At 41.5% G+C, this 14,017-nt stretch overlaps 2 protein-coding genes across 2 annotated transcripts; both read left to right on the top strand.

Moving 5' to 3' along the window:
* The first annotated feature begins 2,682 nt into the window (after positions 1-2,682).
* LOC142740864 (sperm acrosome membrane-associated protein 6-like) lies at positions 2,683-5,722 on the top strand. Its single transcript, XM_075850286.1, has 8 exons — positions 2,683-3,165; positions 3,404-3,478; positions 3,572-3,649; positions 3,778-3,810; positions 3,920-3,997; positions 4,088-4,191; positions 4,318-4,477; positions 4,700-5,722. Exons 1-8 carry the CDS (start codon positions 2,955-2,957, stop codon positions 4,939-4,941), a joined length of 981 nt encoding a protein of 326 aa, XP_075706401.1. The 5' UTR covers positions 2,683-2,954; the 3' UTR covers positions 4,942-5,722.
* A 3,990-nt stretch (positions 5,723-9,712) lies between these two features.
* On the top strand, positions 9,713-12,751 carry LOC142740863 (sperm acrosome membrane-associated protein 6-like). The gene is made up of 7 exons (XM_075850285.1): positions 9,713-10,195; positions 10,434-10,508; positions 10,602-10,679; positions 10,808-10,840; positions 10,949-11,220; positions 11,347-11,506; positions 11,729-12,751. Exons 1-7 carry the CDS (start codon positions 9,985-9,987, stop codon positions 11,968-11,970), a joined length of 1,071 nt encoding a protein of 356 aa, XP_075706400.1. The 5' UTR covers positions 9,713-9,984; the 3' UTR covers positions 11,971-12,751.
* The last annotated feature ends 1,266 nt before the right edge of the window (positions 12,752-14,017 follow it).

Genomic DNA, 14,017 nt, shown 5'->3' with positions numbered 1-14,017 from the left:
CATTTTCTAAATTGCACTGGAAAGATGAAAAGTGGTCACATAAATGGTTGCTATGGATAACAAAGACATTTCTTCTTGGAGACCGTATCAATACATGAGGGGTAGGTCTCTATTGCTAAATCGCTATTTGCGTTGCTTGACGCCTGGAGTGAGAGGGCTGCCAATATGAATTGCATGCCATTTTATTTACCTCATACAACCCCTATCCCTCCGAATCCATTGAATTCAATGGGGTGCAACTATTGCAGTAATGGTCGACAGGCACCATACTCGTAGTTAGCTCATATTGGATGTGGTATTAGAAAGATGGCATAAGCCGCTACCCTCCTTGTGGCTTTAGTAGTCATTGATCTCTCTACTAAAAACATATTGATGGTTTTGGATTGTGTATGGACGGAATTGAAGCTGTTGCTGGTCATGTGGTTTATGAACGTGCATATATAATATAATGTAGCAAGCAGGGCCCCGCATAGAGACCCCCAGGGGCCCAAAGCAAGAATGAGTGAAATTTCTATGTCATGCAATGTTTTTGTTCCAATTTTGCTGCTAAAACACATTTATAAATAAAGTTGAACAGTTCACATTGGGCCTCAGGTGACCCTGTTGCCCATAGCAACAAATCAGAATTCAGCTGTTGTTTTCTAGATTGTGTTGAAAAAATGAAACACGGATTCTGATTGGCTGTTATGGCAAGAAGGGCTGTTTTGATATTGAGGCCTATCATGTCTGCCATTGAATATGCTTGAGACTAGTCGCCATTTGATTTGCTGTGACAGGAAAAATGTGACATTTTGTATAGGATTTCACGCCTACCTGTTACGAATATACAAGGCTGCCTAATGACAACCTTGAACCTACTGATATCTCTGAAGCACTAAAAGCAGCCATTTTGGGGAGTAAATTAAGATCACAAAATCTCTGCCTTGCAAGCCACTTGAAACTGGTGGCTAGAGATCCTTTGTGGCTTATGTTTTGGGGATGTCACTTCGTTCTTGGTCACATTATGCTGAGTTTTATTCCTGCTCACAAAATGTCTGCCTCTCGAGTGTTTGTAGGCTTTACTATGTCCATTTTTAAATGAAAAAAAAAAGATGTAAATAAGAAGCAAACCATTGTCGTACATATTTATATGTTTTCGATAATACATAAAAAAAAATCACATAAATCCACAAACTATTTCTTTAACAGAATAAAGTATGCAAAGTTACACGTGACTGACACCTCCCATACAGTTGCGCCGCACTGCAACTTGGATGCAACAATTGTAAAACTAAGTTCTTGCGGGTGGAGTGATGGAGATGGGTAGAGCAAGAGATTTTTGGACATATTGCAAAATGTCTGTTTGTTCCCATTCCTCATATAACAGTGAAGGATTGGCGCCCTTCATGGCAGCGGAGTATAGGTGGCTGGGGGATGGGCAGATGTCTCATTGAATGTCAAAATTTAAACTTCAATCTGATTGGTTGACTTTTGGTTCGTTGTAGTATTTGCGCACCGACTTTTTGATACTTGTGCCATTGTGGAATTTTACATATGATTTTTTTTTTCATACCAGAGGTGAGGGTGTTTTATGAGGGCCTTTTGTCCATGTCACTAGTACAGTAAGGCTGAAGTTTTTCACGTCCGAGGTGCACCAGTGTTGGACGTGTTGTCACGGATCCCCCACAGACTAGAGTCTATGGAGGGATGCGTGACGCGCAGTAAAAAAGGACAGCCGTTGTGACGGCCGTTGTTGATACACGCTCGTCTGAATGAGCCCTAATTTTTTAAAATTGGGCTTATATAATATTGAAATTTTCTCAGACACTAAATTTTGGGTTTTCATTAACTATTATCATAATCATCAATCATCGTCACCCAGCAGCCTCACCACACCTGTCTGTTGTGATGTCATACCTGTCTATTGTGATGTCACTGGGGTATAGAATGTGGCGCTGGGCACAGATCAAGTCACTCATCAGCTGGATGTGACACGTGAGTACTGGATTTTTACTGTGTCTGTGGATGATTCTGCTGTGTGTACATTATAATTCCTGTACTAAGATTATCTAGATATTTGATAATTTGGCCATTATTGCTGGTTTAGAAGAAATTCCAGTGTCCCAGTATAATGAAGTCATAGCTTATCACTAGATTGTTGATATGGTCACTCTCAGGCTATGGAGTCAGTCAGCTCTTATATTAAATGGATGGACTGTTATCATTCTCACTTGTAGAGGAGCAGTTCCAGTAATAACCACTAGAGGCAGAGCGTGATGGTCCGAGGCCAAAGGCAAAAAAAACATCTGCACCAAAGGCTCCACCTCCATCTGGTGTCAAGTATAGCACTGCTGTCACCTTCTATGCCCCACTTTGGCACTAGAGCCCAGGTATAACTAAAACCTCTGTACCCCTATGGCTATGCCAATGATAAGTATATATTATTATACTGATGTTTATATGGTTCCAGAATATTCTAGTATAGGTTTATCAAATGTGAAGTCTTACTATAAACCCAGTAAAATGCAATTGTGATGTCACCGGAGTATAGAATATGGCACCGGGCACAGATCAGTCACTCGTCAGCTGGATGTGACACGTGAGTACTGGATGCCTTGAAGTCACTAGAAAAGAATATATTATAGAATTACATTATCGGCAATTCTCTAATATAAAGTTATTATTGGTAACATTTCCTTTATAACCAGGAGGGATCCTATAATAACCTGCAGAACTATGCAGAATATCAGGCGGGATATACAGCAGTCTGTATTCTGTCAGTTTAGGGACCCCAGGGGCTATGATATGATGTCTTTATATCATGTCACCCTATCGGCCACAACCTGTATATAGTGAATAGATAAAAGGAACAGGCCACGGACAATGGATCCTATTCCCCTGCAGCAAAAATCTCATCATCACATTTCTCTGTTTTCTCAGGTTCGCAAGCTGAAGTGATTTTGTGACGAAACGTCATGCGATTCAAAACTTTTTACTATCTGCGGCTGCAGATAGTAATTCTTCTATGTGGAGCGGAGGTAGTGACATCTTGCCTCAACTGCTTCACTACTCCAGCAGACAGAGCCAGTATCTGCCACTATCCTGTCTCGCTGAAGAAGATGGAGGCCATAGACTGTCTCCAGAGGCTTCACAGGGGTTTCGAGCCCCTGACTGACACCGTGATAGGTAACTATTATCTGCTTCTATTTCTCATCACTCCTTCATCTTATACATAGAACATGTCATCTCAGTATTGAGATATTGTCCTGCTAGACTGAAGCGTCACTTGTAGCATTAACAGCAGTCAGAGCAGGAAATCTCTTGTACATAATATTCACCCAGGAACCCCATCTCCATCATAGATCACTTTATACAATGTCTGCAGGACCCCGCATAAATCTCATGTGTCTTCTTCTCTTTATAGCCTTTTCCCAGATACAAAGGATCAGATTGTATCTGAAGGGCTTCGAAAAAGAAGTCCAAAAAATCAGCGAATTATGTAAGTTCATTAAATCTCGAATTTTTCTCGAACTTCTTTTAAAACATCAAAATTCAATGTTTATCTCTTTCATTTTTCTCTAATTCCTTCTAGACTTTCCGCCATCTTGGGTGGAACAATTTGAAATCAAAATCGCTGAATTTGTTAAAGGAGTAAAAGACCGTGCCGCAAGTAAGTAACTAAAGATCCCCAGATACAGACAGTACATGTGTTCTATATATTCTCCATCATCTCTTGTCTGTTTCCCTCTCCCCCACACAACATAATTCAGCCTTAACCGTATCTATTCCTTCCATTAGGTCATACAGCGGCAGAATGCAAACCTCCATGCGGTAAGTAATGTCATTAGACAGGATGATAATTGTGGCCTCCGTTATATACATGGGGGGTCTTCATTTACCTCAGACATGTGACCCCTCTCTCTCTGTGTTTTTTCCCCAGGCCTTCAGAAAGAGGCCCGAGTTTTTAAATGCAGCCGATGTGCCGAGGAGGATTGCAAGCTCCCCGTGACCTGTCCCCGTAAGTTTCTATCATCAATTTATAAATCTCATGTAAAGCTGTTACTTTATAGTTGTGTTAGACCATTGTTTCCCTTCTCTGTCTTTTCAGTTGAGGAAATGCATGTGATAGAGCTGGAAAAGACCATCATCCACTGCGGGGCGTCCTTTCCCCTTCCGGACTATGCGACAGTCGTCTGGAAATATGCCAAAAACGTAAGTATTCAGGTTACATTTATAACCATGATATTACAGTACAAAGACAAACCCGTAATCCCCCCTCGTTCCTACTCCACATATGAGGAATGTCTTCTCTGATGTCATCAACGTTTTCATTTATAGATGAAGGCGACTGATTTAGGTTATTTCAAAGACATCTATAGTGGGGAAGACCTATTTGTGATGATTGAGCCTACACGAGCCAGCCACACGGGGACTTATGCCTGCGAGGTCACGGATGAGGATGATGACATCATACTCCGCCAATTCTACTATCTGGATGGTAAGACTTCTGAAAGTTTAAAGTCTCTCAAATATTTGATTTTCTAGAATATTCTGATCTGTCACATAAATGTATATACTAGATCAGCGACTCCTCCTGCCTCTGCACTGCTCTTACAGTAAAGAATTATTTCTGAAGATCTATGTCTGTCTATGATCCAGCGCTGCTTATACAGAAGACGACATTCTCATTATTTACTTCTATTTATCTTCTGTATTTCAGTGACACCGACTGATACAAGGGAAGCCTCCGAAGTAGAGCGATACTTCCGTCATGCTCTGGAATCAACAAAAATACCAGAGGAGAAGGAGGAGGAAATGATTAAACATGTACCCTCCACCCTGGAGAAAATCCAAACATTCTTCCAGAGCTACATCCTCTATGCCATCTATGCCGGAGTCTGCTGCCTGATAGTAACATTATTGGTTGGAGCCCTGTGGCGTTATGCCCTCAGTGTGGACTAAACAAAAAAAAAAACTAAAACATCAAGAACCATCGTCCCATCAGGGCATTATCATATGGAGTCAAAAACATCTGGAGTCAACAACAACAGACTCTCAAGAAACATCTTGGGTATTCCTCAAGCCTGGACACGAACCCTATCATCAAAGCAGCGCACCCAAAAGAGACCGTGAATAATGTTTAGGATGAAGATAAGGAGGTCACCACCTAATCAAATCTAACCTGTAGCAAAACCATCGCTGCAGGGGCACAGTGGGAACCCCTCAAACCTGGACAAGATCTTTATCACCGGTCAAAGCTGCACACTCTTAAGGGACCTGGAAATGTTCAGGAAAGTGAGAAGAACAACACCCAAGTACCGAAACCTGCAGCATAATATCTGTGCAGGCTTATTACCCAAACCCTACGGCTCAAAAACAAATTAAAAAAAGTAAGAGGCAAAGTGGGAACCCCTCAAGTTTGGACAAGACCCTTATAACAGGTCATTGTGGAGCGCCCTAAAGTGACTCGGAAATACTATTCAGGAACAAGAGGAGAAAAACACCCATTTACATCTAACATGCAGTAGAACCAACGCTGCAGAGTCACAGTGGGAACCCTCAGGCCTGGATATGACCTTTATCACCGGTCATAGGCGGCGCACCCTAAAGAAACCTGGAAAAGATGTTCAGAAAAAAGAGGAGGACACCACCATATCACCCCTTACCTGCAGCATTATATCTCTGCAGGGTTATTACCTAACCCTATTCTTATCCTAATATCTATAAAATAAAAACGAAAAAACTTAAATTGTGTTTTATTAAATAGCAACTTTAAAGAGGTTCCCCAGCTTTATGTACACAGTCAAGTCCCATAATTATGACCACTGGGTAATATCCAGAGTACTGCCGTGTGCAGTATGGACAGCAGTAGACGAGCTGAGAGCGACTCAATGAGGTGCTGGTAGGTCATCTCCAGTATCTGGAGCCGTGCTGACTGCAGAGCATCCCACATTTGGGTCTGTGTGGGAGGATCCATAGAGTGAACAAGACGATCGAGGTCCCACAGATGTTCAATTGAGTTCAAGTCTGGTGAATTAGGGGGCTAGGGAATATTCGGAAGCATGGGCATAGCTAGGTGTTTAGCACAGGGGGGGCAAAACACGTCTGAGTGGGACTCAACCCAGTTGGCCCCCCAACGCATGTAAAACGCAGGATCAAGCTGTTACCGATCACATCTAAGGTTTCTTTCACATCTGCATCGGGAATCCGATCATGGTTTCCATCAGATATTTCCGTCAGAAGAATCACAGGCAAAGGAGGAACAGGAAAGGCAGGTATAAATAGACAGTGGGCGGGAGCTAGCTCCGTCTGGCCAGGCTGTGATAGGCTCTTCCACTCCTAAGCCTGCCATCCTGAGTGGTGGAAGATGGAGTCAGTCTCACAGACATAGGAGCAGGTGCAGACCGATTGCCCACGGGCGTCGACACAGAAGCTTTGTCTGGCAAATCCTTTACACTTTTTTAATCGTCTTTCGGAGTGCTGAAAGATCTTCTTTTGATTAATTTTATATATATATATATATATATATATATATATATATATAGAGTGTATATCTCTATCTATCTATCTATCTATCTATCTATTTATATATATATATATATATATATATATATATATATATATATATATATATATATCTCTCTCAAAGCTCATGACCAAACATGATGAATATCACTATTTTTTACTGTATATTGTGAATAGCTGAAAATCCTGTGACTTAGTGAGTGACTTCTGACCTCATGAAGGGTTAAATGACTGCGACAGGTAGCCATTTTGAGAGTGAAACAAGGACATAGGAAAAATAGATTCCTAAGAACCTCAGGTTCAGAATGGCTGCCCTGACTGCAATGGCATATTTTGGATAATTACCAAGAACCATTGGGAAATAGCCAAGGCTCGGGAAGGTTTTGAAAAAAAATTCTAAAGACGGCAGAAACCAAGGTGATATGAAGGCCAGATTTCTGAGCACGCAGATCTACAGGACCTAATATATTAGAACTGTCTATAGAAGAAAGTGGCTTGGTGACCATAGCAACCAATTAGACTTCTGCTTTCATTTTCTAAATTGCACTGGAAAGATGAAAAGTGGTCACATAAATGGTTGCTATGGATAACAAAGACATTTCTTCTTGGAGACCTTATCAATACATGAGGGGTAGGTCTCTATTGCTAAATCGCTATTTGCGTTGCATGACGCCTGGAGTGAGAGGGCTGCCAATATGAATTGCATGCCATTTTATTTACCTCATACAACCCCTATCCCTCCGAATCCATTGAATTCAATGGGGTGCAACTATTGCAGTAATGGTCGACAGGCACCATACTCGTAGTTAGCTCATATTGGATGTGGTATTAGAAAGATGGCATAAGCCGCTACCCTCCTTGTGGCTTTAGTAGTCATTGATCTCTCTACTAAAAACATATTGATGGTTTTGGATTGTGTATGGACGGAATTGAAGCTGTTGCTGGTCATGTGGTTTATGAACGTGCATATATAATATAATGTAGCAAGCAGGGCCCCGCATAGAGACCCCCAGGGGCCCAAAGCAAGAATGAGTGAAATTTCTATGTCATGCAATGTTTTTGTTCCAATTTTGCTGCTAAAACACATTTATAAATAAAGTTGAACAGTTCACATTGGGCCTCAGGTGACCCTGTTGACCATAGCAACAAATCAGAATTCAGCTGTTGTTTTCTAGATTGTGTTGAAAAAATGAAACACGGATTCTGATTGGCTGTTATGGCAAGAAGGGCTGTTTTGATATTGAGGCCTATCATGTCTGCCATTGAATATGCTTGAGACTAGTCGCCATTTGATTTGCTGTGACAGGAAAAATGTGACATTTTGTATAGGATTTCACGCCTACCTGTTACGAATATACAAGGCTGCCTAATGACAACCTTGAACCTACTGATATCTCTGAAGCACTAAAAGCAGCCATTTTGGGGAGTAAATTAAGATCACAAAATGGCTGCCTTGCAAGCCACTTGAAACTGGTGGCTAGAGATCCTTTGTGGCTTATGTTTTGGGGATGTCACTTCGTTCTTGGTCACATTATGCTGAGTTTTATTCCTGCTCACAAAATGGCTGCCTCTCGAGTGTTTGTAGGCTTTACTATGTCCATTTTTAAATTAAAAAAAAAGATGTAAATAAGAAGCAAACCATTGTCGTATATATTTATATGTTTTCGATAATACATAAAAAAATCACATAAATCCACAAACTATTTCTTTAACAGAATAAAGTATGCAAAGTTACACGTGACTGACACCTCCCATACAGTTGCGCCGCACTGCAACTTGGATGCAACAATTGTAAAACTCAGTTCTTGCGGGTGGAGTGATGGAGATGGGTAGAGCAAGAGATTTTTGGACATATTGCAAAATGTCTGTTTGTTCCCATTCCTTATATAACAGTGAAGGATTGGCACCCTTCATGGCAGCGGAGTATAGGTGGCTGGGGGATGGGCAGATGTCTCATTGAATGTCAAAATTTAAACTTTGATCTGATTGGTTGACTTTTGGTTCGTTGTAGTATTAGCGCACCGACTTTTTGATACTTGTGCCATTGTGGAATTTTACATATGATTTTTTTTTTCATACCAGAGGTGAGGGTGTTTTATGAGGGCCTTTTGTCCATGTCACTAGTACAGTAAGGCTGAAGTTTTTCACGTCCGAGGTGCACCAGTGTTGGACATGTTGTCACGGATCCCCCATAGACTAGAGTCTATGGAGGGATGCGTGACGCGCAGTAAAAAAGGACAGCCGTTGTGACGGCCGTTGTTGATACACGCTCGTCTGAATGAGCCCTAATTTTTTAAAATTGGGCTTATATAATATTGAAATTTTCTGAGACACTAAATTTTGGTTTTCATTAACTATTATCATAATCATCAATCATCGTCACCCAGCAGCCTCACCACACCTGTCTGTTGTGATGTCATACCTGTCTATTGTGATGTCACTGGGGTATAGAATGTGGCGCTGGGCACAGATCAAGTCACTCATCAGCTGGATGTGACACGTGAGTACTGGATTTTTACTGTGTCTGTGGATGATTCTGCTGTGTGTACATTATAATTCCTGTACTAAGATTATCTAGATATTTGATAATTTGGCCATTATTGCTGGTTTAGAAGAAATTCCAGTGTCCCAGTATAATGAAGTCATAGCTTATCACTAGATTGTTGATATGGTCACTCTCAGGCTATGGAGTCAGTCAGCTCTTATATTAAATGGATGGACTGTTATCATTCTCACTTGTAGAGGAGCAGTTCCAGTAATAACCACTAGAGGCAGAGCGTGATGGTCCGAGGCCAAAGGCAAAAAAAACATCTGCACCAAAGGCTCCACCTCCATCTGGTGTCATGTATAGCACTGCTGTCACCTTATATGCCCCACTTTGGCACTAGAGCCCAGGTATAACTAAAACCTCTGTACCCCTATGGCTATGCCAATGATAAGTATATATTATTATACTGATGTTTATATGGTTCCAGAATATTCTAGTATAGGTTTATCAAATGTGAAGTCTTACTATAAACCCAGTAAAATGCTATTGTGATGTCACCGGAGTATAGAATATGGCACCGGGCACAGATCAGTCACTCGTCAGCTGGATGTGACACGTGAGTACTGGATGCCTTGAAGTCACTAGAAAAGAATATATTATAGAATTACATTATCGGCAATTCTCTAATATAAAGTTATTATTGGTAACATTTCCTTTATAACCAGGAGGGATCCTATAATAACCTGCAGAACTATGCAGAATATCAGGCGGGATATACAGCAGTCTGTATTCTGTCAGTTTAGGGACCCCAGGGGCTATGATATGATGTCTTTATATCATGTCACCCTATCGGCCACAACCTGTATATAGTGAATAGATAAAAGGAACAGGCCACGGACAATGGATCCTATTCCCCTGCAGCAAAAATCTCATCATCACATTTCTCTGTTTTCTCAGGTTCGCAAGCTGAAGTGATTTTGGGACGAAACGTCATGCGATTCAAAACTTTTTACTATCTGCGGCTGCAGATAGTAATTCTTCTATGTGGAGCGGAGGTAGTGACATCTTGCCTCAACTGCTTCACTACTCCAGCAGACAGAGCCAGTATCTGCCACTATCCTGTCTCGCTGAAGAAGATGGAGGCCATAGACTGTCTCCAGAGGCTTCACAGGGGTTTCGAGCCCCTGACTGACACCGTGATAGGTAACTATTATCTGCTTCTATTTCTCATCACTCCTTCATCTTATACATAGAACATGTCATCTCAGTATTGAGATATTGTCCTGCTAGACTGAAGCGTCACTTGTAGCATTAACAGCAGTCAGAGCAGGAAATCTCTTGTACATAATATTCACCCAGGAACCCCATCTCCATCATAGATCACTTTATACAATGTCTGCAGGACCCCGCATAAATCTCATGTGTCTTCTTCTCTTTATAGCCTTTTCCCAGATACAAAGGATCAGATTGTATCTGAAGGGCTTCGAAAAAGAAGTCCAAAAAATCAGTGAATTATGTAAGTTCATTAAATCTCTAATTTTTCTCGAACTTCTTTTAAAACATCAAAATTCAATGTTTATCTCTTTCATTTTTCTCTAATTCCTTCTAGACTTTCCGCCATCTTGGGTGGAACAATTTGAAATCAAAATCGCTGAATTTGTTAAAGGAGTAAAAGACCGTGCCGCAAGTAAGTAACTAAAGATCCCCAGATACAGACAGTACATGTGTTCTATATATTCTCCATCATCTCTTGTCTGTTTCCCTCTCCCCCACACAACATAATTCAGCCTTAACCGTATCTATTCCTTCCATTAGGTCATACAGCGGCAGAATGCAAACCTCCATGCGGTAAGTAATGTCATTAGACAGGATGATAATTGTGGCCTCCGTTATATACATGGGGGTCTTCATTTACCTCAGACATGTGACCCCTCTCTCTCTGTGTTTTTTCCCCAGGCCTTCAGAAAGAGGCCCGAGTTTTTAAATGCAGCCGATGTGCCGAGGAGGATTGCAAGCTCCCCGTGACCTGTCCCCATAAGTTTCTATCATCAATTTATAAATCTCATGTAAAGCTGTTACTTTATAGTTGTGTTAGACCATTGTTTCCCTTCTCTGTCTTTTCAGTTGAGGAAATGCATGTGATAGAGCTGGAAAAGACCATCATCCACTGCAGGGCGTCCTTTCCCCTTCCGGACTATGCGACAGTCGTCTGGAAATACGCCAAAAACGTAAGTATTCAGGTTACATTTATAACCATGATATTACAGTACAAAGACAAACCCGTAATCCCCCCTCGTTCCTACTCCACATATGAGGAATGTCTTCTCTGATGTCATCAACGTTTTCATTTATAGATGAAGGCGACTGATTTAGGTTATTTCAAAGACATCTATAGTGGGGAAGACCTATTTGTGATGATTGAGCCTACACGAGCCAGCCACACGGGGACTTATGCCTGCGAGGTCACGGATGAGGATGATGACATCATACTCCGCCAATTCTACTATCTGGATGGTAAGACTTCTGAAAGTTTAAAGTCTCTCAAATATTTGATTTTCTAGAATATTCTGATCTGTCACATAAATGTATATACTAGATCAGCGACTCCTCCTGCCTATGCACTGCTCTTACAGTAAAGAATTATTTCTGAATATCTATGTCTGTCTATGATCCAGCGCTGCTTATACAGAAGACGACATTCTCATTATTTACTTCTATTTAACTTCTGTATTTCAGTGACACAGACTGATACAAGGGAAGCCTCCGAAGTAGAGCGATACTTCCGTCATGCTCTGGAATCAACAAAAATACCAGAGGAGAAGGAGGAGGAAATGATTAAACATGTACCCTCCACCCTGGAGAAAATCCAAACATTCTTCCAGAGCTACATCCTCTATGCCATCTATGCCGGAGTCTGCTGCCTGATAGTAACATTATTAGTTGGAGCCCTGTGGCGTTATGCCCTCAGTGTGGACTAAACAAAAAAAAAAACTAAAACATCAAGAACCATCGTCCCATCAGGGCATTATCATATGGAGTCAAAAACATCTGGAGTCAACAACAACAGACTCTCAAGAAACATCTTGGGTATTCCTCAAGCCTGGACACGAACCCTATCATCAAAGCAGCGCACCCAAAAGAGACCGTGAATAATGTTCAGGATGAAGATAAGGAGGTCACCACCTAATCAAATCTAAAATGTAGCAAAACCATCGCTGCAGGGGCACAGTGGGAACCCCTCAAACCTGGACAAGATCTTTATCACCGGTCAAAGCTGCACACTCTTAAGGGACCTGGAAATGTTCAGGAAAGTGAGAAGAACAACACCCAAGTACCGAAACCTGCAGCATAATATCTGTGCAGGCTTATTACCCAAACCCTACGGCTCAAAAACAAATTAAAAAAAGTAAGAGGCAAAGTGGGAACCCCTCAAGTTTGGACAAGACCCTTATAACAGGTCATTGTGGAGCGCCCTAAAGTGACCCGGAAATACTATTCAGGAACAAGAGGAGAAAAACACCCATTTACATCTAACATGCAGTAGAACCAACGCTGCAGAGTCACAGTGGGAACCCTCAGGCCTGGATATGACCTTTATCACCGGTCATAGGCGGCGCACCCTAAAGAAACCTGGAAAAGATGTTCAGAAAAAAGAGGAGGACACCACCATATCACCCCTTACCTGCAGCATTATATCTCTGCAGGGTTATTACCTAACCCTATTCTTATCCTAATATCTATAAAATAAAAACGAAAAAACTTAAATTGTGTTTTATTAAATAGCAACTTTAAAGAGGTTCCCCAGCTTTATGTACACAGTCAAGTCCCATAATTATGACCACTCGGTAATATCCAGAGTACCGCCGTGTGCAGTATGGACAGCAGTAGACGAGCTGAGAGCGACTCAATGAGGTGCTGGTAGGTCATCTCCAGTATCTGGAGCCGTGCTGACTGCAGAGCATCCCACATTTGGGTCTGTGTGGGAGGATCCATAGAGTGAACAAGACGATCGAGGTCCCACAGATGTTCAATTGAGTTCAAGTCTGGTGAATTAGGGGGCTAGGGAATATTCGGAAGCATGGGCATAGCTAGGTGTTTAGCACAGGGGGGGCAAAACACGTCTGAGTGGGACTCAACCCAGTTGGCCCCCCAACGCATGTAAAACGCAGGATCAAGCTGTTACCGATCACATCTAAGGTTTCTTTCACATCTGCATCGGGAATCCGATCATGGTTTCCATCAGATATTTCCGTCAGAAGAATCACAGGCAAAGGAGGAACAGGAAAGGCAGGTATAAATAGACAGTGGGCGGGAGCTAGCTCCGTCTGGCCAGGCTGTGATAGGCTCTTCCACTCCTAAGCCTGCCATCCTGAGTGGTGGAAGATGGAGTCAGTCTCACAGACATAGGAGCAGGTGCAGACCGATTGCCCACGGGCGTCGACACAGAAGCTTTGTCTGGCAAATCCTTTACACTTTTTTAATCGTCTTTCGGAGTGCTGAAAGATCTTCTTTTGATTAATTTTATATATATATATATATATATATATATATATATATAGAGTGTATATCTCTATCTATCTATCTATCTATCTATTTATATATATATATATATATATATATATATATCTCTCTCAAAGCTCATGACCAAACATGATGAATATCACTATTTTTTACTGTATATTGTGAATAGCTGAAAATCCTGTGACTTAGTGAGTGACTTCTGACCTCATGAAGGGTTAAATGACTGCGACAGGTAGCCATTTTGAGAGTGAAACAAGGACATAGGAAAAATAGATTCCTAAGAACCTCAGGTTCAGAATGGCTGCCCTGACTGCAATGGCATATTTTGGATAATTACCAAGAACCATTGGGAAATAGCCAAGGCTCGGGAAGGTTTTGAAAAAAAATTCTAAAGACGGCAGAAACCAAGGTGATATGAAGGCCAGATTTCTGAGCACGCAGATCTACAGGACCTAATATATTAGAACTGTCTATAGAAGAAAGTGGCTTGGTGACCATAGCAAC

Source organism: Rhinoderma darwinii, chromosome 2 (genome assembly GCF_050947455.1).
Source record: "Rhinoderma darwinii isolate aRhiDar2 chromosome 2, aRhiDar2.hap1, whole genome shotgun sequence".
Classification (NCBI taxonomy): Eukaryota; Metazoa; Chordata; class Amphibia; order Anura; family Rhinodermatidae; genus Rhinoderma; species Rhinoderma darwinii.
The sequence above is the reverse complement of the archived record's forward strand: the minus strand, read 5'-3'. Positions and strand labels throughout refer to the sequence as shown.

Excerpts from the sequence above, each read along its gene's own strand:
- LOC142740863 (XM_075850285.1), top strand. The coding sequence starts at position 9,985 with ATGCGATTCAAAACTTTTTACTATCTGCGGCTGCAGATAGTAATTCTT. Across the intron at positions 10,196-10,433 it reads CCTGACTGACACCGTGATAG|CCTTTTCCCAGATACAAAGG; the intron begins GTAACTATTATC and ends TTCTCTTTATAG. Across the intron at positions 10,841-10,948 it reads AGAATGCAAACCTCCATGCG|GCCTTCAGAAAGAGGCCCGA; the intron begins GTAAGTAATGTC and ends TTTTTTCCCCAG.
- LOC142740864 (XM_075850286.1), top strand. The coding sequence starts at position 2,955 with ATGCGATTCAAAACTTTTTACTATCTGCGGCTGCAGATAGTAATTCTT. Across the intron at positions 3,811-3,919 it reads AGAATGCAAACCTCCATGCG|GCCTTCAGAAAGAGGCCCGA; the intron begins GTAAGTAATGTC and ends TTTTTTCCCCAG. Across the intron at positions 3,998-4,087 it reads GCTCCCCGTGACCTGTCCCC|TTGAGGAAATGCATGTGATA; the intron begins GTAAGTTTCTAT and ends CTGTCTTTTCAG.